Below are 23,888 nucleotides of genomic sequence, written 5' to 3'. Positions count from 1 at the left end.
CAGAGTCCTTGGAATGGAACTCCATTGTAAATAAGTAGGTGACTATTTGCAAATGTCTTGGAAGAAACCACAAAAATGTCCTGAGAGGAGGATTTATATTTAAGATCTGTCAAATAATAAGTTCTCTTCTTTTTCGAAATGGTTCTCAAATTCAATAAACCTTAATGTAAGTCCAACCAGTCAGCATCAATGAAAAGATGAATATATGTTCCCTTGTTCATGTTTGTTTTAGGCTCTTATATAAAGCTGGTTTAGTTGAAATATTTAAATAAAGTAAAACCCGAAGCTCATGCATCAACATATATCCACAGAGATGTTGTGTTATGGAGATGTTGCATAGAGAGAACATTGGGAAAGGAATCAGAAAACTGAAATCCTGCCACAACAAAGACCCTTACCCCATTAATCCATGACTTGGAAAAAACAAAAAACAAAAAGGGCTGCAGTTTGGGTTTCCAGTGGCCTTTTGGGTCATTTTAAGAGTGTTCATCATTTCTATGAACAGTAAGTTTTAATTTCAGGAGCAATAAATCATGGAAAGTTCAAATGCACGCCTGTGTATAAGATATGCCTTTCTTTTTCCCTTGTATCTGTCAGAATTTCAGACTGGAAGAGAAGCATTGCTCCATAGAACAATGGAAGAGTTGTTTGAGGGTATCTCAGACACAGAAGGACAAGAAGCACACAAATTCCTGCTTTGTTGAATGTACTGACTTATTCTTTACCTTGTAATTGGCATCACTAGAGGGATCAGATTTTGGGAATGTTGGTAAGGATAAGAATGTCTGGGACATTATGTACTTCTGGGACAGGCCTGGGTAACTAAACAAGGTTGAGGGAAGTTGAAAAAGATGATGAGTACAAATGGATAAAAACAGGCTTTATCAGATTTTGCTAGCCAAGAAATGAAGGTCAAGCATTTAAAATTCTGATGATAGAAATATATAACCTCCCAAGGAGTAGAATCAACCATTTGAGAAGGCAATGGCAGAAATAGGAATATTCCCTTCACTTAAAGGCAGAATGGAAAGATCTGCCTAGAAGATTAATTTTGGGTAGAAAAGGGTTGGGGTGAAGGAGAGCCAGAGGAACTGCTTAGTGTGGGAGGTCATGAATAGGATGACCAACTCAGCTTGGTTTGTCTGGGACTTTCTTGGGTTTAGCACTGAAAGTCCTGTGTCTCAGAAAATCCACCAGTCTCAGTCAAATTGGGATGGCTGGCACCCTAGCAGAAATATTTCACTCATCAGGCCCAGTCAGAGATACTTCCATTGTCTGAGGACCCACAAATCTCTGCTTTCTGCATTTATCTATTCATTCAACACATTATTATTAAGTACCTATTATGTGCTAGCTACCATCTCAGAAACTAGAAAAGTAGTGATAAATGACTGATATGATCATTGCCTTCATAGAGCTTACCGTGTCTATCTGAGTCATCACAATGACAAGTGTGATGAGCATAAGGGCTATGCCTGTTTTTATTATTATTTAGTAAACAACACTGTCATAGATTGACTTGTGTCCCCCCAAAATATGTGTCTACTTGGCCATGCCATGACACTCAGTCGTTTGGCACTTATCTAATGACATAATTTGGCAGTTATATAATTATGTAATCATCCCTCATGATGTAATCTGATATTATCAGGAAATTAATTGTGAGAGATTATGGTGGGATGTAACATCTTTACTTATGTCTTGTAGGGGGATTAGGGTGGGATGTAACATCCTTACTCATGTCACAGCCCTGGTCTGATGTAAGGGGAGTTTCCCTGGGGAGTAGTCTGCATGACCTTTTATCTTACAAGAAATAAAAGGAGAGAGAAGTGAGCAGAGACAGGCAGATCTCAGTACCATCAAGAAAGAAGATCCAGGTCAGAAATGGAGCGTGTCCTTTAAACCCAGGTCCCTGCACTGAGAACCTCCTAGACTCAGGGGAAGATTGATGCCAAGACACATGGACATCTTCAAGGAACATCAGGCCCACTGATGCTGAAAGGACACAAGGACCTTCCTCCTAAACAGTGAGGTGACAGAGAGAGAAAGCCTTTCCTTAGAGCTAGTGCCCTGAATTCAGGTTTCTAACCTCCTAAAGTATGAGAGAATAAATTTCTGTTTGTTAAAGCCATCCATTTGTGGTATTTCTGTCATAGCAGCACTAGATAACTAGGACAAACACTTAACATATATTAGTATTGAAAACATTAATTAATCTTTTATTTTTCTAAAAAATAATGAATGAAATAAAGAGTGTTATGGGAATATATATATGACAACTTGGCCTAACCTGGGGGTAAGAAATACTTCCCTGAACAAGGGACATTTAAGGAAAGGGAGGGAGGTTTTGTGGGGGAGGAGAGAAGGAAAAGAGAATAGAATATGACAAAGTCCAGTCAAGAGCTTGTGGCTGAATAGAGAGACAGAAGGGGTGAGGGATATGAGATGAAGTCAGAAAGCCTGGCAGCATCCAGAATGTGTGAGAAATGCAAGCTGTGCTGTTGTTAGTTCCTTTATTCCCCTCTTCTGTCTTCTGTTCTCCTCTCCTCCCCTTTTCTCTTGTTACCTGTTCATTCCCCTTCCTCTTGCTCTGTCTCTCAAGACAGAAGACTTCCTAAAGGCTGGACCAATTTTCTACCTGAAGCTGACAAATCCTTACCTGGCCACTCAGCCTGCTGACACGGTGCAGGCCTGATTTTGGAATATCATGTATCCAGCAGTGACAAGCTGAGTATCACAATACCAAGGCAGGTACAGTGGACACAGAGCAGAGGCATTGGGTACCATATCCTGAGGCAAAAAACCCCCATTACCACTGAGTTAATTTAGACTCATATTGACCCTATAAGACAGAGTAGAACTGCTCCATAAGGGTTCCAAGGCTGTAAAGCAGAAGTGCCTCATTTTTTTCCCATGTGGCTGGTGGATTCAAACTGCTGACCTTTTGATAAGCAGTTGAATCGTTTAACCACTGTGCCACAAGAGTTTCTTAAACTGAGTCCAGTCTAGTGAAAAAGAAAATGAAATGAAATGAAAATGAGCCAAATAAGGTCACATTCATAGGTCCTAGGAGCTGCTTTCACTGACAACACAGTATTGTGTGTGCAAAAGGTTCATCTTTGCTTTTTTTTTTTTAAGAAAGAAAATCTCTTTCTTCTTCTGGAAGTGATTCCTGGAGTGGCTACACTGGTATCTTGAAGTGGCTAATATTTCAAAGATGGCCAGGCAGAAGAATGGAAGAATCTGGATACTCACCATTATCAAGCTACTAAATCACCAACCTAAGAATTGTCCTGTATCCAGGCCTCTTATTGTGTGAGCTAAAATATTCCCTGTGAGGTTGAGACAATTTGAGTTTTCTTTTCTATAACTTGAGATGTGTATTTGCTTACAATTGCTGCTATAGCAATGGTTAAGGACTTTACTTCTAGTCAAAAGGTTGGTGGTTTTAACCTACCCATAAGCACCTTGGCAGACAGGCCTGGTGATCTGGTCACTGCCTTGAAAACCCTATGGAATTGTTCTGCTCTGTACACATGGAGTCACCATGAGCTAGAATTGACACCACAGAAATTGACAACAACAATAAGGGACTTTAGAGAACACAATTTATTTTTTCATAGTTGTGAAGGTCAGAAGTCCAGTGGGCTTGGCTAGGTTTTTCTTCTCTGGATTTCACAAGACCAAAGTCAAGGTCTCAGCAGGATTCTATATCTTTCTAGAAGCTGTAGGGGAGAATCCATTTTTAGATTCATCCAGATTGTTGCTGGCTTCAGTTCCTTGTGATTGTGGACTGAAATCCCTGTTTCCTTTCTAGTTGTCAGTCCCAGATACCATTCTCATCCTCTAGTGTTGTTGTTGGGTGCTTTCGAGTCATCTCTGACTCATAGCAACAAAATGTACAGCAGAAGGAAACACTACCCAGTCCTATGCCAGCCCCACAATCCTTGCCATGCCTGAGCCCATCATTGTAGCCACTGTGTCAGTCCATCTTGTTGAGGACCTTCCTCTTTTTCATGACCCTCCATTTTACCAAGCATGATATCCTTCTCCAGGGACTGGTTTCTTCTTACAACATGATCAAAGTAGGTGAGATGAAATCTGGCCATTCTTGCTTCCAAGGAGCATTCCGGCTACACTTCCTCCAGGACAGATTTGTTAGTTCTTTTAGCAGTCCATGGTACTTTCAGCATTCTTCACCAGCACCACAACTCAAAAGCATCAACTTTTCTTCAGTCTTACTTATTCATTGTCGAGCTCTCACATGCATATGAGGTGATTGAAAGTACCATGGCTTGTGTCAGGTGCACCTTAGTCTTCAAGGAGATATCTTTGCTCTTCAGCACTTGAAAGTGGTCTTTGGAAGTAGATTTGCCCAGTGTAATACATTGTCTCATGTCCTAACTGCTGCTTCCATTGGTGTTGATTGTAGAACCAAATAATATGAAGTCTTTGACAATGTCAATCTTTTCTCCATTTATCATGATGCAGCTTATTGGCCCAGTTGTGAGGATGTTTGTTTTCTTTATATTGACATGTAATCCATACTGCAGACTGTAGTCTTTAATCTTCATCAGTAAGTGCTTTGTCATCTTCATGTTCAGCAAGCAAAGTTGTGTTGTCTGCATATCGCAAGTTGTTAATGAGTCTTCCTTCAATCCTGATGCCATGTTCTTCTTCATATAGTCCAGATTCTCAGATTATTTGCTCAGCATATAGATTGAATAAGTATGGTTAAAGGATACAACCCTGATGTATTCTCTTCCTGATTTTAAACATACAGTATCTCCTTGTTCTGTTTGAATGATAGCTTCCTGGTCTATGTATAGGTTCCTGATGAGCACAACTAAGTGTTCTGGAATTCCCATTCATCTCAGTGTTACCCATAATTTGTTATGATCCACACAATTGGATGCTTCTGCATAGTCAATAAAACACAAGTAAACATCTTTTTGCTATTCTTTGCTTTCAGTCAAGATCCATCTGACATCAGTAATCATATCCCTCATTCCACATTCTGTTCTGAATCCAGCTTGCATTTCTGGAAGTTCTCTGTCAATATACTGCTGCAACAGTTTTTGAGTTATCTTCAGCAAGATTTTACTTGTGTGTGATATTAAAGATATTGTTTGATAATTTCCATATTCTGTGGGATCACCTTCCTTTGGAATGGGTACAAATATGGGTCTTTTCCAGTCAATCTTTTAATTGTCTTCAGCTTCAACTTGAACTTGCATATGAGCAACTGATGGCCAGTCAGTTGGCCAGGTAGCTGTCTTCCAAATTTCGTGGCATAGACAAGTGAGTGCCTCCAGCATGGCATCCATTTGTTGAAACATATCAATGGGTACTCTTTCAATTCCTGGACCCTTGCTCTTTGCCAATTCCTTCGGTGCAGCTTCGACTTCTTCCTTCAATACACTGGTTCTTGATAATATGCCACCTCCTGAAATGGATGAACATTGACCATTTCTTTCTGGTACAGTGATTCTGTGTATTCCTTCCATCCTTGATGTTTCCTGCATCATTTAATATTTTGCCTAGAGAATCTTTCAATATTGCAACTTGAAGCTTGATTTTTTCTTCAGTTCTTTCAACATGAGAAATGCCAAGTGTGTTCTTCCCTGTTGGCTTTCTAACTCCAGGTCTTTCCACATTTCATTATAATAACTGGCTTTGTCTGTTTGAACTGCTCTTTGAAATCTTCTATTCAGCTGTTTTATCTTGTCATTTCTTCTGTTTGCTTTAGCTACTCTCCATTCAGGAGCTCTGGTGGTGTAGTACCTAAGGCATTTGACTGCTAACCAGAAGGCTGGTGGTTCAAACCCACCAGCCACTCCTCAGAAGGAAGGTCGGGAAATCTTCCATAGTGATACTGCCTCGGAAACCAAAGGAGGGGTTGCTATGAGATGGATTGACTTGGTGGCAGTGTGTTGAGTTGCATTATTCTCCATTCAAAGACAAGTTTCAGAGTCTCTTCTGAAATCCACGTTGGTCTTTTCTTCCTTTCCTGTCTTTTTAATGACCTTTTGTTTTCTTCATGGATGATGTTCTTGATGTCATCCCCCAATTCCTCTGGTATTGGGTCATTGCTACTCAATGCATCAAATCTATTCTTTTGATGGTCTCTAAATTCAGGAGGGATATAATCAAGGTCATATTTTGGCTCTTTTGGATTTCTTTTAATTGTATTCAGCTTCAACTTGAACTTGCACATGAGCAACTTATGATCTGTCCCACAGTCAGCTCCTGGCCTTGTTTTGGCCGAAAATACTAAGCTTCTCCATCACATCTTCCCATGGATGTAGTTGATCTGATTCCTGTGTACTCCATCTGGTGAAGTCCATGTGTGTAGCCACTGTTTGTGTTGTTGAAAAAGTATTTGCAATGAATAGATAGCTGCTCTTGCAAAATTCTATCATGTGATCTTCAGCATTATTTCTAACACCAAGGCCTTATTTTCCAACTACTGGTGATTCTTCTTTGTTTTCAACTTTTGCATTCTAGTCACCAGTGATAGCCATCTTGATTGCATGTTCAGTCAATTTCAGACTGTAGAAGTTGGCAAAAATCTTCAATTTCCTTATCTTTGACTCAAAAATAGGTATGCACACAGAAAGAAATGTTCTTTGATGGTTACTAGGGATGGGATGGGGAGTGAGGGTGAATCACTTTCTAGATAGTAAACATTTGTTATTTGGGGTGATGGGATAGGCAATTCCCAATATGAGTGACGTCTACACAACTTTACCAAGGCAAACAAAGACACTAAGAAGTACACAAGAATAAGGGACAACTTCTGTAAATAATGTAACATATACAGTTTTGCAAGAACAGTAATAACAACCAAAAAATATGAGTGTGGCTACATAGGTATATATGTATGCATGTATAGGGAGCTCTGGTAACATAGTGCCTAAGGCACGTGACTGCTAACCAGAAGGCTGGGGGTTCAAACCCACCAACTACTCCTCAGAAGGAAGGTTGGGAAATCTACTGTAGTGATACCACCTCAGAAACCCAAGGAGGGGTTGCTATGAGTCAGGTTCAACTCGAAGGCACATAACAACAACAACATATGTGTATAGGAAAGCATATGTGTACAGACATGCATATTGTTGTGCAGCATATATAGATATATCTGAAAGCATATTTATATACATATTTTAGTGTGCTGCATACATATTCATAAATATAATAAAGCACAGAGAGGCCTTTACAGTTATAGAGACCTCCTAGACATATCTAAACACCTCATAGGTTGGTTTACTGGGTTAAAAGGCTTAGAGCCATACACTGATGAGACAACTCAGTCAATTGGCATAACATAGTTCATAAAATAATGTTCTCCATCCTAGTTTGGTAAGTAGCATATGGGGTCTTAAAAGCTTGTGACTGGCCATCTGAGATACAACTATTGGTCTCTACTTATCTGGAGCAAAAGAGAAAGAAGAAAACTAAAGACTCAAAGAAGAGACTAGTCCACAGAGCTAATAGCCCACATGAACCATGGCTTCTTCTAATGTGAGACCAGAAGAAGTAGGCAGAGGTCACCTTTTAGCCAAGTAATAGATTGGCTTAAAAAATAAACAATGTCACTCATTAGTAATGTGTTTCCTTAAATAATCAGCTATATGAAATCAAACAGTCAATATTTAATGAAAAGCAAAAATCAGAGAAGGCAAGGAGGGACAGGCAAGCTAGATCAATGGAAACAGAACAAAGAGAATGGAAATAATGAGAATGCTGACACACTGTGAAAACTGTAATCAATGTCACAGAACAATTTGCATCAGACCTGACTCATAGCGACCCCTGCTTGGGTTTCCGAGGCAGTATCACTATGGAAGTAGGATTGCCCAACCTTCCTTCCGAGGAGTGGCTAGTGGGTTTGAACCGCCAGCCGTCTGGTTAGCAGTCAAGTGCCTTAGCCACTATGCTACCAGAGCTCCCAAAATTACTAAATAGGAACCTAATTTGCTATGTAAACTTTCACCTAAAACATAATAAATTATTAAAAAAGTTGTGTTTTGAGAAACATTTAGTGACCTAAGTTAAAGAAAAATGTTGGGAAACTAAATAGGATATAGTATCAAAATATGAATGAAAAGAAGTCTGGTAGAAATGACATCAAATGTTTTGGTTGATGACAGCTTGATAGTTGAATTACTTGAGATCTGTATTTTCTTCTTTATAGTTTTTTTTTTTCCATTTTCCAAATATTCTCCATAATAAATGTAGTTTAGTTTTGTAATTTAAAAATTACTTGTGACTTTTTAAATCTTGGATAGAATATAAGAAGAAATGAAAATAGTTTTATGGGGACAATGGAAATATGGAGGAATTTAATGAAATATTTTTATGGTGTTTAAAGTTGAATAAGTATTTAAAAAAAATTTAAAAATGAGGAGAATATACTTTTGTGTCACTGCAAACTCTAGCTGTGTTTACAACAAATGAATAACTAAATTCTATTTGGAAACAAGAGCTCTGTGGAAATATAATACAATAATTGTGAGACAAATAAACCCCAGAGGCAGAAATGTGATTTAACCATAAAGAGATGCATTGCATTTATTTTCAGAATCAGCTTTCTTCCATTTCCCTGCTAACTGATCATTTGTCTTACTATATTTTTAATTATAAATATCATAGTGGCTATTTTCTGGTGGTTACTAGGTAATCTGAAGTGTCATTGGCCATTGCAGATGAATTGCTTATTTAGGCTTGACTCTGAATGGTGATGTCAGAAAAGGAAATAACTTTTGTTAAACACCTATGGTGTGCCGGGTACTACCCTGGGGCTTGACACAGGTGATCACATTTAAGCCTCACATCCAGCTCAAGTGGGAGATGAAAACCTGGACATTCAGAGGTGATTCTGCCAAAACTGCACAAGATTTGGATCTGTTTCTGTATAACTCTAGAATCCACATTCTTTTCATGTTTTAAACTAGTTGCCGTTAAGCTGATCACAACTCGTAGCAGCCCTACGCATATTAGAGTAGAACTGTGCTCTACAGGGATTCCAGTGGCTCACATTTTGGAAGTAGAGCACCAGGCCTTTCTTCTGAAGGGCCTCTGGGTGGACTCGAACTTCCAACCTTTCAGATAGCAGCCGAGTATGTTAACTATTTGTGCTACACAGGGAGTCTCACTACATTATACTCTCCTCCCTGGTGGTGTAGTGCCTAAGGCATTTGACTGCTAACCAGAAGGCTGGGGGTTCAAACCCACCAGCCACTCCTTGGAAGGAAGACTGGGCAATCTACTTCTGTAGAGATACTGAGGGTCTCTATGAGACAGAGCAGACTTGACAGAATCTTTGAGGATTCCACCAGTTTCTATCAGACAAGTAATCTTGGTCTTTGTTTTCTTTGCCTCATCTAATAAACAATTTTAAAATTCTACACCTAAAGCAATTTAGGATACAAAAGTGGAGACTAAGGAGTTCTGGTGGTGTAGTACGTAAGGTATTTGATTGCTAACCAGAAGGTTAGTGGTTCAAAACCATCAGCCATTCTGCAGAAGGAAGACTAGGCAATCCACTTCCATAGAAATACTGCCTTGGAAACCCAATGGGGTCACTGAGTTGAAATGGACTCGATGGCAGTGAGTTTGGTTTGGTAAAGTGGAGACTAGGAGCTCTGTGACATTGTGGTTAAAGCATTTGGCTGCCAACCAAAAGGCCGGTAGTTGAAATACACCAGCAATTCTGCGGGAGAACGATGAGACAGTCTGCTCTGTAAAGATTTACTGCCTGTCAGTATGAATCAGAATTGACAAGATGGCAATGGGTAAAGTGGTCTTAATAGTAAATCTTTTAAAAAGTGAATTTTCTTTCAAGCGGCTGACATTTTTCTTTGGTTGGTACATTGATGATAAAGATTGAAAATAGAAAATTTATGTGAGGGGAAGAGACCACAATGTCTTTTGTTTATCCGTGTCTATAATTGGAAATAAAATGTATTTAGTTGTCACAGAACGAATATAAGACTTAAAGTGAGATAATAGAAATGAAGGTCATTCTTAAACTTTAGCTTTTATCAGAATACTGGGTAGTTGTAAAATATACTGATTCCCTACCTTTACCCTGAGAGGCTCAGATTGAGTAGGAGGGGTGGGGTCCATGCATCTGCATTTTCAACAAGCTTTCAGGTGACTCTGACTCAGGTGGTCCAAAGACCACACTTCATGAAGCAGTAGGCTGGACAATATTGAGGGTTATGGCGTTCTCCTAAACAATTATGGGCAGACCTTGTTGGTTCTGGGTTCATGTGTATTGTGTCTTTTTTTTTTTTTTTTAACCTTTTGTTGTGAGTTGTGGTAAGGTTAAACAGTAAATTGGTTTTTCCATTCAATAATTCATACACATTTTGTTTTGTGACTTTCATTGCAATCCCTACAATGTAACAGCACTCTTCCCACTTCCTCCCTGTGATTACCATTTCCCTTTCACTATCCTTCCTATCCATTCCTGCCTTCTGAGCTTTAACTCTGGGCAAATGCTGCCCTTTTGATCTTCTATATTGATTGTTTTAAGGAGTTCACACCTCCCTGGTGTTATTATTCACCTCTTGTCACATCTATTGTTTGGCTGAAAACTGAACCATGTGGGTAAGCTCAGTTCTGGGCTTGAAGGGTGACTAAAGGCCATAGTCTTTGAGGATTCCACCAGTTTCTATCAGACAAGTAATCTTGGTCTTTTTTCTTGAATTTTGTTCTACATTTTTCTCCCAGTCTATTCAGGATCTACTATCATGATCTCTTTCTGGGTGGTTGGCAGTGGTACCTGAGCACCATGCAGTTCCTCTTGTCTCAGGGTTGTGGAGGCTAGAATTCACATGGTCCACTAGTTCCTTGGACTAAATGTTTCCATGTGACCCTGCTTTTCTTCACCCTCTTTGCTCTGGACTAGGAGAGACCAATAGTTGCACCTTAGATGGCTGCTTGAAAGCCTTAAGATCCCACTCACTACTCATCAAAGTAGGATGTAGAACAATGTCTTTGTGGATGATATCATGCCAATTGACTTTGATGTCCTCCATTACTCTGGTCCTGAGCCCACAGACCTAGTGACCCACTCACTCAAGGTGTTTAGTTATGGCTAAGAAGTTTTCATAACTTTGCCTCCTGTTAGCTCTACTATATACATGGCTATTTTTTACCAGGAATATTGTGTCTTGGAAATGACTAGTTGTAAAGATGCTTCATCCCTCCCTCACTCCAACAGATGGTCAGTTCAACTATGAGGGGGTAGAATTGGGGCTGAAGAGCCTGCTTCCAGAAAAGATTTTTCCATGGAGAATAAGCCCAAGGAGTTAGTAGGAGTCATTGAGCATCTGCTGTGTTCCTGGAAATTGATCAACTTGAGCAAATTTTAATTTGCTTTCTGGTTACACTGATTTGTATTGTAATAACATGAGAAGAATGTTTAATCTCAAATGGGGAAGCACAAGATTAATCTGAGAAAAAAATAAATAAAATACACTAGGAAGATTCTTTAATAATACTTAGCCAAGAAAGATGATAATCCTTTCCAAATTTATTTCACTTGAAGACTTTCCATATTTTTGGAACAGAAAGGGTAAACTTAGAGAAGTTCAAAGTGTTGGCATGGATCCAAGTTGGGATAAGCACCCATTTGCTTTGTGAGGTGTGTGTGGCATTAAAGACAGAGTATCAGTTTGATAGTGATGATTCGATTGACTGGAGTCAAGAATCACTTTGTAAGTAGACTAGGTTAGCAAGAATGTGCCCTCTATTAAGGAAGGACTCTTTTATGATGCTTGTCTTCCCAGGGAGTCAAGCTACGTAAATGTTTCTTTACTATTCAGTTCATTCCATAGTGTCCAGAGACTGACTCAGTGGGAGGCATTGCCTTGGAGTTTGCAGACCTGTGGTTTAATTCCAATCTGGTCACTTTCTAGGTTTCCTGAGTCTTTGTTTCCTCATTTATAAAAGAGAAATCATCAATAACATAGAAAATTCACAAGGTAGCTGTGGAACCTCAAATACAATATTGATGGAGACATATAAGCTTTATAAATATAATATAATATGCACATATGGCATTGTAAAATAATGACTAATAATGACGATCATACTATTTTTGCAACAAGGTACAAGGCAGTTGTTCTTTCCTTCTCTGTGAACCAAGGGGTGGAGATAAAAGGTTCTCTCTCAAGAAAAAGATCCAAAAACAGATCATCACAATTCAAAAAGTAACATCATGTATTTTTATGAGAGAGAGGGGTGTGCAAATGTGTGCAGTTTTCCAGAGACAAGGGAGTGGTGTGTGCCTCTGGGGTGCTGTCATTAAAGGGGACTCTTCATAGGTAGGGAGCATGGTGGTAAATAATGAGTTGGGTAATAACAGCTCCAGGGAGAATGAGCAACTTTGGGTGGGAAGAGAAGGATCAGGAGACCTTAGGCAAGGCATACTTCAAGTCAGCACACTGTTGGCTAGTGATCTGCTCTTCAAAATGTAGACTGTTCCAAAGTGGGAGAATCTTGTAAACAAGGTTTATGGAAGGGAAAAATGGCAATATCAAATAATCAAAATGAAGCAAAAAACTTATAAAAATAGCATAAAACCATACAGTTCAGTGACCCAATTTCATAAGGATATTGTTGTTGTTATATGCCATCGAGTTGGACCCAACTCATAGCGACCCCTCCCTGGGTTTCTGAGGCGGTATCACTATGGAAGTAGATTGCCCAACTTTCCTTCCGAGGAGTGGCTGGTGGGTTTGAACTGCCAGCCTTCTGGTTAGTAGTAAAGTGCCTTAGGCACTACGCCACCAGAGCTCCTCATAAGGATATTAGTGATTTTAATAATAAAAAATCATTAGATGGCATATGCTTCTAAGGGTACTTGTATTTATATAAGCAATAGCCAAAAACAAAACAAAAAAAACAAACTCACTGCCGTTGAGTTGGTCCCTACTCGTAGTAATCCCTCCTTCGGTTTCCAAGGGAGTATCTTTACAGAAGCAGAATGCACAGTCTTCCTTCCCAGGAGTGGCTGGTGGATTTGAACAGCTAGCCTTCTGGTTAGCAGTCAAATGCCTTAGGCACTACACCATCAGAGCTTCTATATAAGCAGTACTTAGTGGGGAACAACTCAACAGCAATGAGTTTTTTACTGTAATTAGATACTGTAATTAGAGATAGCAATAGTCAGATGGGGTGGTATTCTTGTGTGTATGTGTATGTGTGTGTGTGTGTGTGTGTATTTACATGCAAATGTAAAGCTGAGACCCAGAACACAGCAACACTAAACCAAAACCAAACTCACTGCCATTGAGTTGATTCTGACTCATAGCCACCCCCTTTGGATTTCTGAGGCAGTAAATATTTACAGAAGAAATTGCCCAGTCTTCCTTCTGTGGAGTGGCTGGTGGGTTTGAACTGCCAACGTTCTGGTTAGCAGTCAAATGCCTTAGACACTACGTCACCAGAGCTCCTACAGCAACACTATGTACCTTTAAGTTACTGATTCAAAAGATAAGATTGAGTAATTTTAACTTTACTTATTATTATTTTTTTTTAATAGTAGGGACATCATTTAAATAGAGAAGTAATAAAAACCCTTAAATGACCCTTCCAATTATTTCTCTTTCTCTCTTCTGTTTATATTGTCACCACATTAAATCAACTTTTAACTTACCCCTTCTTTGTTCATAAAATTGTCATTTAAGATGGCAACATAATATTTGGAGATCTCTGCTCCTTTCTCCTTGTCCTTTCCTCACTTCCCCAAAGGGAAGAAATCTGATTGGGCTATATGTATCAGGGGTTTGTCACTATCTGTTATACATAAGGTCACCATGAGTCAGAGCCAACTTGATAGCGACTAGCAACAACAGCAATAACATTAAAGCTTCCTCCTTTCTTCTCTTGGAAGAAAGGTTGGGAAAACTACTTCAGTAATGATACTGCCTTGGAAACCCAAGGAGGGGTCGCTATGAGTCGGATTCCACTTGAGGGCAGTGAGTTTGTTGAGTTCTTTTCTTCTCTATTGTTCTCTCATGAGACATCTGGGTGCTGTAGGATTCTGAGATTCACACTGGCTCTTAGCAGTGGCAGTGGTTGCATTGTGGTGAGGAGGACTTTAAGGATCCTAGGTCATGTCTGATGCTCTGTCTGGTATGCTATGGTTCCAATATTGAAATCAAGGCTGCAGCCCCTTTTGCAGCTTTCCCATTGTGCTTACTCTGGGGGACAGGTGACTGGGACCTGGATCTGAATTGCAATATTCTGTACATAATATTATCATAATACCATCAAACCTGGCCTTGGTCCCTCATACTCCATTGAGGAAAGTATTTTTTGTTGATTCAATCACCTCATTTTTGTGCATTTGTTCCTAATTCTCATCATGAATACTGCTATGATGATGTCTTTTTTATATACAGTTTTCCTCCTGTATTTTAGATGACAGTCTTAGGTTACATTATAAGAAATGAAACTATTGCTCTCATGGTGGTGAGCAATTTCATGGCTCTTAATACCTAATCACTATCTAAAATGAGTGAGCCAATGTATCGTAGTATTTATGAAAATACCAGTTTCACTGAACCCACCCTCATCTTTGTTAAAAATATAGGGAAACTCACTGGTTTCTCATTTTTACTTCTTTGAATATAAGGGAGGTTTATAATGCTTCTCCTTTAGATTCTAATTTTTCTTTAAATTCTTTCTTTCAGAGATTCCTTTAAATCATTATAAAGAAAAGTTTAAACTTTATTCTTTGAGGGTGCATTTGTTATTTTGAAAACGATAAAAAAAAAATCATTTGGAGCCAATTGTGGCATATAAAATGATTGATCAATTTGGATGATTTTTTTTTTTTTTTTGGTTACATATCAGATATAAAGTAATGACCGATTTTCTTGTGGGAATTAGTAACTGCCCTTGAAGGCAACTCATAAAGAATCATTCAAGATGTGCTCTAGGCAATTCTATTGAACAGGGGTAAATAGTAAATATATTAATGCAGATTTCATTTTGTAATTCCTCATAGGGTGAGATGCAATAGATTCAACCAGAGACATTCACTGCCATGGGGAGTATTAGAATTACTACAGCATGAATGCAGGCAGAGAAAGAGACAGTATTCTCCTTTTGACTTCCAACATTGAAAATTGAAGCCATTATGAAGCTTTATTGGGAGAGAAAATATATTTCTAATTTCTAAAATCTTCTCCATATATATCTTGAGAAAATTGGCTGGGCATATTATTTCACTCTTAGATAGTGAAGTGATAATACAGGGCATGACATGATGGCAGTTGCATTCAGAGAAGAAGGAGAAGTAAGAGACCTTCTGTTTGCTAGATTACAACAGAGAGAGGGAGAGTAGAACAAAGACTGAGCTGTGAGTGTTCCATCTGTCCATGTTAACATTCCAGGGGGCAGGTGGAGGAGCAAGAAGCAAGTAGCTTAAAGATATATGGATACAGGGGGTTCAGTCCTTAATCCTCAGAAAATTGACAGCATCATAGAGAACTCCACGTGGAGCATGGTACTGGAACAAGATGGTTCCAGACAAGTGTTACATTAGATGTAAAGATATGTGCAGGGCATGGGCCTGAGATAGTGACCTGGTTTGCCATGTCTTACCCATGTCTGATGGAGTCAAGTGAAGGTATCATGGGTTTCAGTGAACAAGCAAAGGCTGAGAGCTGGTACAAGGAGACCTCTGAGGGGCCTTTTTCACTGGAGGCAAACACTATGAACCATGGGATACAGACACACAAATAACAGCAAGGTATCTCAAAAACATCAGAAAGTATTAACGAAAGAGTGGTAGACACCAATATAAACTCCACTAGACTAGCTACCCACATCAGAGACCAATGGTACACAGAAGAAAGTTTGGGGACCAGATCTCCTCATCCTACCACCATGATGTTATTTACATTTCCTCTTGTGCACAAATACTACCAATTGAGCTTCCTAAAATTTTGGTTTTGCGTGTTTTGATTCTGGTACACTAACGTCATTGGAATAAGTATATCTCTTCCCAAGGTGAATTCATATATATTAAAATGACTGTAACATTTTGGTCAAACTTTGTATGTGTTTGTTTGCTTTACTCACCTGATTCTCTTTCAGTGTTATCTGTCCCTGTTCCTTACACCCAATGAAGGTTCTAACACATCTAAAAATCTTCTCATCTTGTTCTACTCTCTGAACAAAGTTGGCTGGAAAGAAGCCAATCCTGTCTTGAATTTTCCCCTAAAAGGAAAAGGAGGCACGCATTTACAATTGTAGCATTTATTGCAATTAGAGTTACTGATTTTTTTTTAAAGGAAAATACCTACTTTCCACCAGTCTTCATTGGAATCCTCTAAAAGAGTAATCATGTCTCCTGGTCTAAAATTAAGAAAGGAAGAATTGGGATGTGGAGGAGGGGAAAAAAAGAATAAAATGATAATTAAAAGTCAGAAGTAATAGTTCTTCATTTATTCAAACAATCCTAAAAGAAATAGAAATGATTTTTACCAGTTCTTCCTATTCATGACAATAGCCTTGTTATACATTGGGAACAAACTTAATTTTCAGGCTGTATTTTTAAAAAATAATCTTTAGCTTTATTTCTATACATGTGATTTTAAATAATCACATTTATATTATATAAAATTCAAAAATTTGGAAATTGCTGAGTTACAAGGTGCAAGCCTCCCTTCATGTTCTGCTCAGAGGTGATCATTGCTAAAGGCTTTCTATGTATTGTGCTAGGTCCTTCTCTATGTACTTAACATTTGTAGATTATATGTAGATATGTATATGCATTTTGCTTTTTTGTCTTTTGTGTACTTTTGACATCTAGATTTAGTTATCATCTGTATTTTTCCAAACCTTCTAGAAACTTGCCACAGTTTTACTTATCTCTACTTTCCTTGCCCATCATCTTTTACATTAGTATAATCTGGAATTTTAGTTCTAGATTAATACACATATACACATATCATTCATCAAGGATTATTACTGTTGTTTAGGTGCCATTGAGTCACTTCTGACTCATAGTGAACTCATGTAGAACAGAACAAAACATTGCCTCGTCCTGTACCATCCTCACAATTGTCACACTTCAGTTAATCGTTGCAGCCACTATGTCAATCCATTTTGTTGAAAGTCTTTCCTTTTTCTCTGACCTTGTACTTTACCAAGCATGATATCCTGCTCCAGGGATTGTTCCCTTCAGACAACATGACCAAAGTACAAGAGATGAAGTCTGGCCATTCTTGCTTCTAAGAACATTCCAGGTGTACTTCAAGACAGATTTGTTCTAGCAGTCTATGAGAATCCAGTTAAGGGGAGGCAGACAGGCCCCACACCCAAGAGAGAGGTAGAAGGGGAAAAGCTAGAGACGATAAAGCTGTGGGATCCAGGTAAGGGGAGGGTGGAGAAGTTTCAAACAGGTAAGGAAGACAAACTTGTCTGTCAGTTTGTCATCCTGTGGGGCTTGCATGTTGCTGTGAGGCTTGAGGCTGTGCCACCGGTGTCTCAAATGCCAGCAGGGTTGCACATAATGCACAGGTTTCAACACAGCTTACAGACTGAGACAGACTAGGAAGCAGGAAGAGGCCATCCATTTCTCAAAGAATTGGCCTGGGAAAACTTTATGAATAGCAGAGAAACACTATCTGATACACTACTGGACAACTTTATGAATAGCAGTGACACATTGTCTGATACATGCAGGAAGACCAGCCCCTTAGGTTAGAAGTCACTCAAAATATGAGTGGGAAAGAGCTGCCTCATCAGAGTAGAAGCAACCTTAATGATATGGATGAAGTAAAGCTTTTAAGACCTCCATTTGCTAATGTGGCACGACTCAAACTGAGGAGAAACAGCTGTAAACATCCATTAATAATTGGAACATGTAATGTAGGAACTATGAATCTAGGAAAATTGGAAGTTGTCAAAAATGATATGGAGCACATAAAGATTGATATCTTAGGCATTCATGAGCTGAAATGGACCGTTTTTGGCCATTTGGAATCAGACAACCATAAGGATCCACATCTTGGGAATGACAGTTTGAAGAGGGATGACATGGCATTCATCATCACAAAGGATGTTTCAAGATCTGTCCTGAAGTACAATGCTGTCAGTGATAAGACAATATCCATATGCCTACAAGGAAGACCAGTTAATACTATGATTATTCAAATTTATGCACCAACCACCAAAACCAAAGATGAAGAAATTAAAGATTTTTATCAACTTCTGCAGTCTGAAATCGACTGAACATGCAATCAAGATATGTTAATTATCACTGGTGACTGCAATGCAAAAGTTGGAAACAAAGAAGAATCACCAGTAGTTGGAAAATTTAGCCTTGGTGACAGAAATAATACTGGAGATCTCATGACAGAATTTTGCAAGATCAATGACTTATTCATTGCAAATATCTTTTTCTCAACAACACAAATGGTGGTTATATAGATGGACTTCACCAGACAGAGAACACAGGAATCAGACTGACTACATCTGTGGCAAGAGGCAATGGAGAAGCTCAATATCTGGAGCCAAAACAAGGCCAGGAACTGATTATTGAACAGACCATGAACTGGTCATACATAAGTTCAACTTGAAGACAATTAAAACAAGTCCACAAGAGCCAACATATGACCTTGAATATATCCCTCCTGAATTTAGAGACCATCTAAAGAACACATTCGATGCAATGAAGACCAATGACTGAAAACCAGAAGAATTATGGGATGACATCAAGAATATCATCCATGAAGAAAATAAGAGGTCATTAAAAAGATGAGAAAGAAAGACCAAAATGGATGTCAGAAGAGACTCTGAAAATTTCCCTCGAGTGGAGAGTAGCTAAAGCAAATGGAAGAAATGACAAGATAAAAGAGCTGAACAGACAATTTCAAAGAGCAGCTCAAGCAGACAAAGCTAATTACTATAATGAAATGTGCAAAGACCTGGAGTTAGAAAACCAAAAGGGAAGAACACACTCAGCATTTCTCAAGCTGAAAGAACTGAGAAACAAATCTAAGCCTCAAGTTGCAATATTGAAAAATTCTATGGACAAAATATTGAATGATGCAGGAAACGTCAAAAGGAGATGGAAGGAATACACAGAGTCATTATACCAAAAAGAACCAGTCTATCTTCATCCATTTCAGGAGGTGGCATATGATCAAGAACCAATGGTTTTGAAGGAACAAGTCGAAGCTGCACTGAAGGAACTGGTGAAGAACAAGGCTCCAGGAATTGATGGAATACCCATTGAGATGTTTCAACAAATGGATGCCCCACTGGAGGCACTCACTTGGTTATGCCAGAAGATTTGGAAGAGAGCTACCTGGCCAACTGACTGGAAGAGATCCATATTTGTACCCATTCCAAAGAAAGATGATCCCACAGAATGTGGAAATTATCAAACAATACCATTAATATCGCGTGCAAGTAAAATCTTACTGAAGATAATTCAAAAATGGTTGCAGAAATATATTGACAGAGAACTTCCAGAAATGCAAGATGGATTCAGAAGAGAATGTGAAAAGAGGAATATCATTGCTAATGTCAGATGGATATTGGCTGAAAGCAAAGAATACCAGAAAGATATTTACTTGTGTTTTATTGACTGTGCAAAAACATTTGATTGTGTGGATCATAACAAATTTTGGATAACATTGAGATGAATGGGAATTCCAGGACACTTAATTGTGTTTAAGACTCATGAGGAACCTGTCCGTTGACCAGGAGACTGTTGTTTGAACAGAACAAGGGGACAGTGCATGATTTAAAATCAAGAAGGGAGTGCGTCAGGGTTGTATGCTTTCACCATACTTATTCAATCTACATGCTGAGCAAAGGACTATATGAAGAAGAGTGTGGCATCAGGATTGGAAGAAGAATCATTAACAACCTGTGATACACTGATGACACAACTTTGCTTGCTGAAAGTGAGGATGACTTGAAGCACTTACTGATGAAGATTGAAGACTATAGTCTGCAGTATGGATTATATCTCAATATAAAGAAAATAAAAATCCTCACAACTGGACCATAAGCATCATCACGATAAATGGAGAAAAGATTGAAGTTGTCAAAGACTTCACATTGCTTGGTTCTACAATCGATGCCAATGGAAGCAGCAGTCAGGATATCAGATGATGTATTGTACTGGGCAAATTGGCTGCAAAGGACTTCTTTCAAGTGCTGAAGAACAAAGATGCCTCCTTGAGGACTACGGTGAGTCTGACACAAGCCATGGTATTTTCAATCATCTCATATGCATGTGAGAATTGGACAATGAATAAAGAAGACCAAATAAAAGTTGATGCTTTTGAGTTGTGGTGCTGGTGAAGAATGCTGGGAGTATCATGGACTGCTGAAAGATATAACAAATCTGTCCTGGAGGAAGTGCAGCCAGAATGCTCCTTGGAAGAAAGAATGGCCAGACTTCGCCTCACCTACTTTGGTCATGTTATCAGAAGGGACCATTCCCTGGAGAAGGATGTCATGCTTGGTAAGGTGGAAGGTTGATAAAAGAGGGGAAGGCCTTCAATGGGATGGATTGACACAGTGGCTATGGTGATGGGCTTAAATATAGCAAGGATCATGGAGCTGGTGTAGGACCAGGCGGTGTTTCGTTCTGCTGTGCATAGGGTCGCTTGAGTCAGAAATGACTCAATAGCACCTTACAACAACAACTAGCAGTCTATGGTATATTCAATATTCAAGAATTACTTGAGTTTACTTGTTTCTTAACCTATTTAGCAAGTATTGATATGTGTGAAGGGAAAGGCAATATACCAGGTTGACTGACCAACACAACAACACTAAGGAAAAGGAAGACACAGAGAGGTGCACGAGAGATACAGAAAACAAAGATAAACCCTTTCACATATACAGTACTGAGTTATCAGGGATAACAAACATTAATCTATGGTTAAATAGATTGGTAGACAGGCTGAATGATCAGGTATGTCTAGGCAAAAGGGAATATAACTGACCATATATAAGGTTGGCAGACAATATTCCTACATATGTATTTTTAAGCACTGTAAGAATGTCCATATAAATACAAGTAACAGGGGCAAAGTTACGATAACTTCTTAGCCACAGTCAATCACCCTGATGGAGTGAGTTGCTGGACCTGTAGGCTTGGGACCATGGTCACAGGGGACATCAAGCTCAGTTGGTATAACATACTGCACAAAAATATTCTTCCACATCTTACTTTGGTGAGTAGCGACTGGGGTCTTAAAAGCTTGCAAGCAGCAATCTAGATGCAACAACTGCTCTCTCCTTGTCTGGAGCAAACAAAAATGAAAAAACAAAACAAAAGAAAATAAAAAAACAAAGACGCATGGAAACAATTAGTCCAAGGAACCAGTGGACCATTTGAACCTCAGCGTGTATGATCATGAGACCAGGAGAACTAGATGGTGCGTCACTACCACTATCAACCACTTGGAAAGGGATCAGTGCAGGAGATTCTGGGTAGAGTGAGAGAACAGTATGGAACAAAACTCAAAATCATCAAAAAACAAAGCAAAACAAAAAAAACCCTACCAGGCTTACTGGTCTGATAAAGCCTGGTGAAACCTGCTAGAGTTTGGCCCCTAGTTACCCTTCATTCCTGGAATTGAACTCATTCCTGTGGCTTTCAGCCAAACAATAGACAGGAATATAGGGCAAACATTTCCACCAGGTAGATACACTCCTTAGAAAGATCAATCATGGGTGAGCAGAAGGGCAGTATTTGTACAGGGAGATAACTCAGAGGGCAGGCATGCATAGGAAAAAAGGACACAGTGAAGAGGTGACAACTGGATAAAGTGGGAAGAGAGCTGTTCCATTGTGGGGATTGCAGTCAGTGTCATGAAACAAAATGTGTGTGAAGTGCTGCAAGGAAAATTAATTTGCTCTGTAAACTTCCACCCAAATCACAATTGAAAAAAAAAAATAATAATAATTACTTGGGTTTAATTTAAGACTTAAGTATTTTTCTTATTGGTACTCTTTTTGATCGCTACTCTTACTGCTACTCTGCCACTTTTTGTTTGACTCTCATGTTCAGGTGTGTGTGTGTGCATACATGTGTGGATGTGTGTGTATTTCCTCCTATTCGGAATTTATAGGAGACTTTACAATCTGAAGACTGATTATTTTTCACTTTGGGAAAATTTGACTATGATTTCTTTCATTGCTTTCTCCTATCCATTTTCTTTCTTCTATCCATGTAGAACATCCAGTCAACTCCCGTTGAACCTTCTGGGTCAATCCTACACAACTTTTCTCTTTCTTATACATTTCCCATCTCTTTTTTTTTTCTCTATGTTCTTAAAATTCTTCTTGGTTTTACTTTCCTAATCACATATTTTGTGTTCAGACAAATCTCTTCTATCACTTGGCATAATATTGAGAAATTTTTAAGAAAAAAATTAATTTCCAAGAATTATATTCTGAAAATTTCCTTTCTACATCCATCATTTTCTACTATGGATTCAATATTGTAATAGATCTTACTGAGGATATTATATTTTTCAAACAATATTTCTTCTCTTTACTGAATTATTTATTTTCTCCAAGAATAGTCTGTTTGTTATCTTGTTATTTCTCCTTCACACTAAGGGGTTTTCTCCAACTTATGGTATGTTTTCATTTTCTTTGTATTAATGAACGAAACTGAGTTGGATGGGTATGAACAGCTGGGTGCATTTCTCTACTATTATGCATGTCTGTATTGAAGTGGGTTTCCCTCCCCAGTGAGAGAACTGATTATGGGCTCTGTTTGAGAGGACAGGGTGTATCAATTGTCAAATTTTGCTTTTTAGATGCTTGAAAGTATAGCATGCAAGCAGGCTGGGGCCTCCTACTGCTAACCTACTTGCTACACAAGGAGTGATTTATTAATCTTGGTGAGATGGGTCAGTATACTTCCTAAGTACAGCTGCCTTTTCCCTTTCCTTTATTCCAGTTTGAGAGATTCAGAGTTGTCTCAACTTGATTCTTCTTCTCTCTCAGGCTTCTATGATCACATGAGAGCCCTCCTCAGGCCCAGTTTTCCATTCTTTAATGTACAGGTCTTGATTTAATTCTGGAGTCAAAAAACATTGCTGCCTATTGCTCATTATAAGTGATAATGTGGTATTACACTTTGGGACTCTACATCAGTTATTCATTGCCACAATAATGCTGCATAATAAAACTATAGAACCCCACTCACTCAAATGCCTGAGCATTAGCTGGATGTTGGCTAGGATGACTGGGTTGACACGGCACCAAGTTTCTCATACTTCAGTGGGCCTGTTTGGACATTGATGGCAATGGTAAAAGTTCAAGTGGAATGACAAACACACTTAAAGGCCTAGGTCAGAACAGATGCATTGTCACTTCAGCCTCAGCTTATTGGCCAAAGCAAGTCAAGGAATGGAATGGTGGACTCCACATCTGTAATGAGACAGATTGCAAAGTGACATGGCAAAGGGTTTGCATACAGCGAGGGAGGGGTAAAGAATTTGGACAATTAATATAATCAGTTCACTGTGAACATCCTCATGCTCTTGAATGAACTGGCTGTGAGTTCAGTGTCTTCTTTTTTCTCTCTCAATACTTTTATTGTGGTGAAAACATACACAAGACATTTGTCAACATAACGACTTCCATATTTACAGCTCAGGGACATTGATTACATTTTTTCATGTTGTGCCATCATTATTGTTGTCCTTTACCAAAATATTCCACCACCATTGGCATAAACTCAGTGCCCCCCAAACAAAAACTTCTCCCTTCCCCCTCCCTCTTATTACTGGTAACCACTAATAATCTTTGGTATATATATATATATATATATATATATTTTTTTTTTAAACAAAAATTATTCCCCACCTAACAAA

At 38.8% G+C, this 23,888-nt stretch overlaps 1 protein-coding gene across 1 annotated transcript in view; it reads right to left on the bottom strand.

Annotated features, from left to right (window-relative positions):
• Positions 1-23,888, bottom strand: part of STAC (SH3 and cysteine rich domain) — a 270,571-nt gene that overhangs the window by 2,510 nt on the left and 244,173 nt on the right. Inside the window, exons 9-10 of the mRNA XM_007945680.1 lie at positions 16,332-16,383; positions 16,108-16,245 (exon numbers count right to left, since the gene is read on the bottom strand). Of these exons, the coding sequence (XP_007943871.1) occupies positions 16,108-16,245; positions 16,332-16,383 (190 nt within the window). The remainder of the gene's footprint in view (positions 1-16,107; positions 16,246-16,331; positions 16,384-23,888) is intronic.

Source organism: Orycteropus afer, unplaced genomic scaffold, assembly GCF_000298275.1.
Source record: "Orycteropus afer afer isolate SDZICR_OR568_19922 unplaced genomic scaffold, OryAfe1.0 scaffold00142, whole genome shotgun sequence".
Lineage (NCBI taxonomy): Eukaryota > Metazoa > Chordata > Mammalia > Tubulidentata > Orycteropodidae > Orycteropus > Orycteropus afer.
Note: the sequence above shows the minus strand (reverse complement) of the source record. Positions and strands in the feature narration are given on the sequence as shown.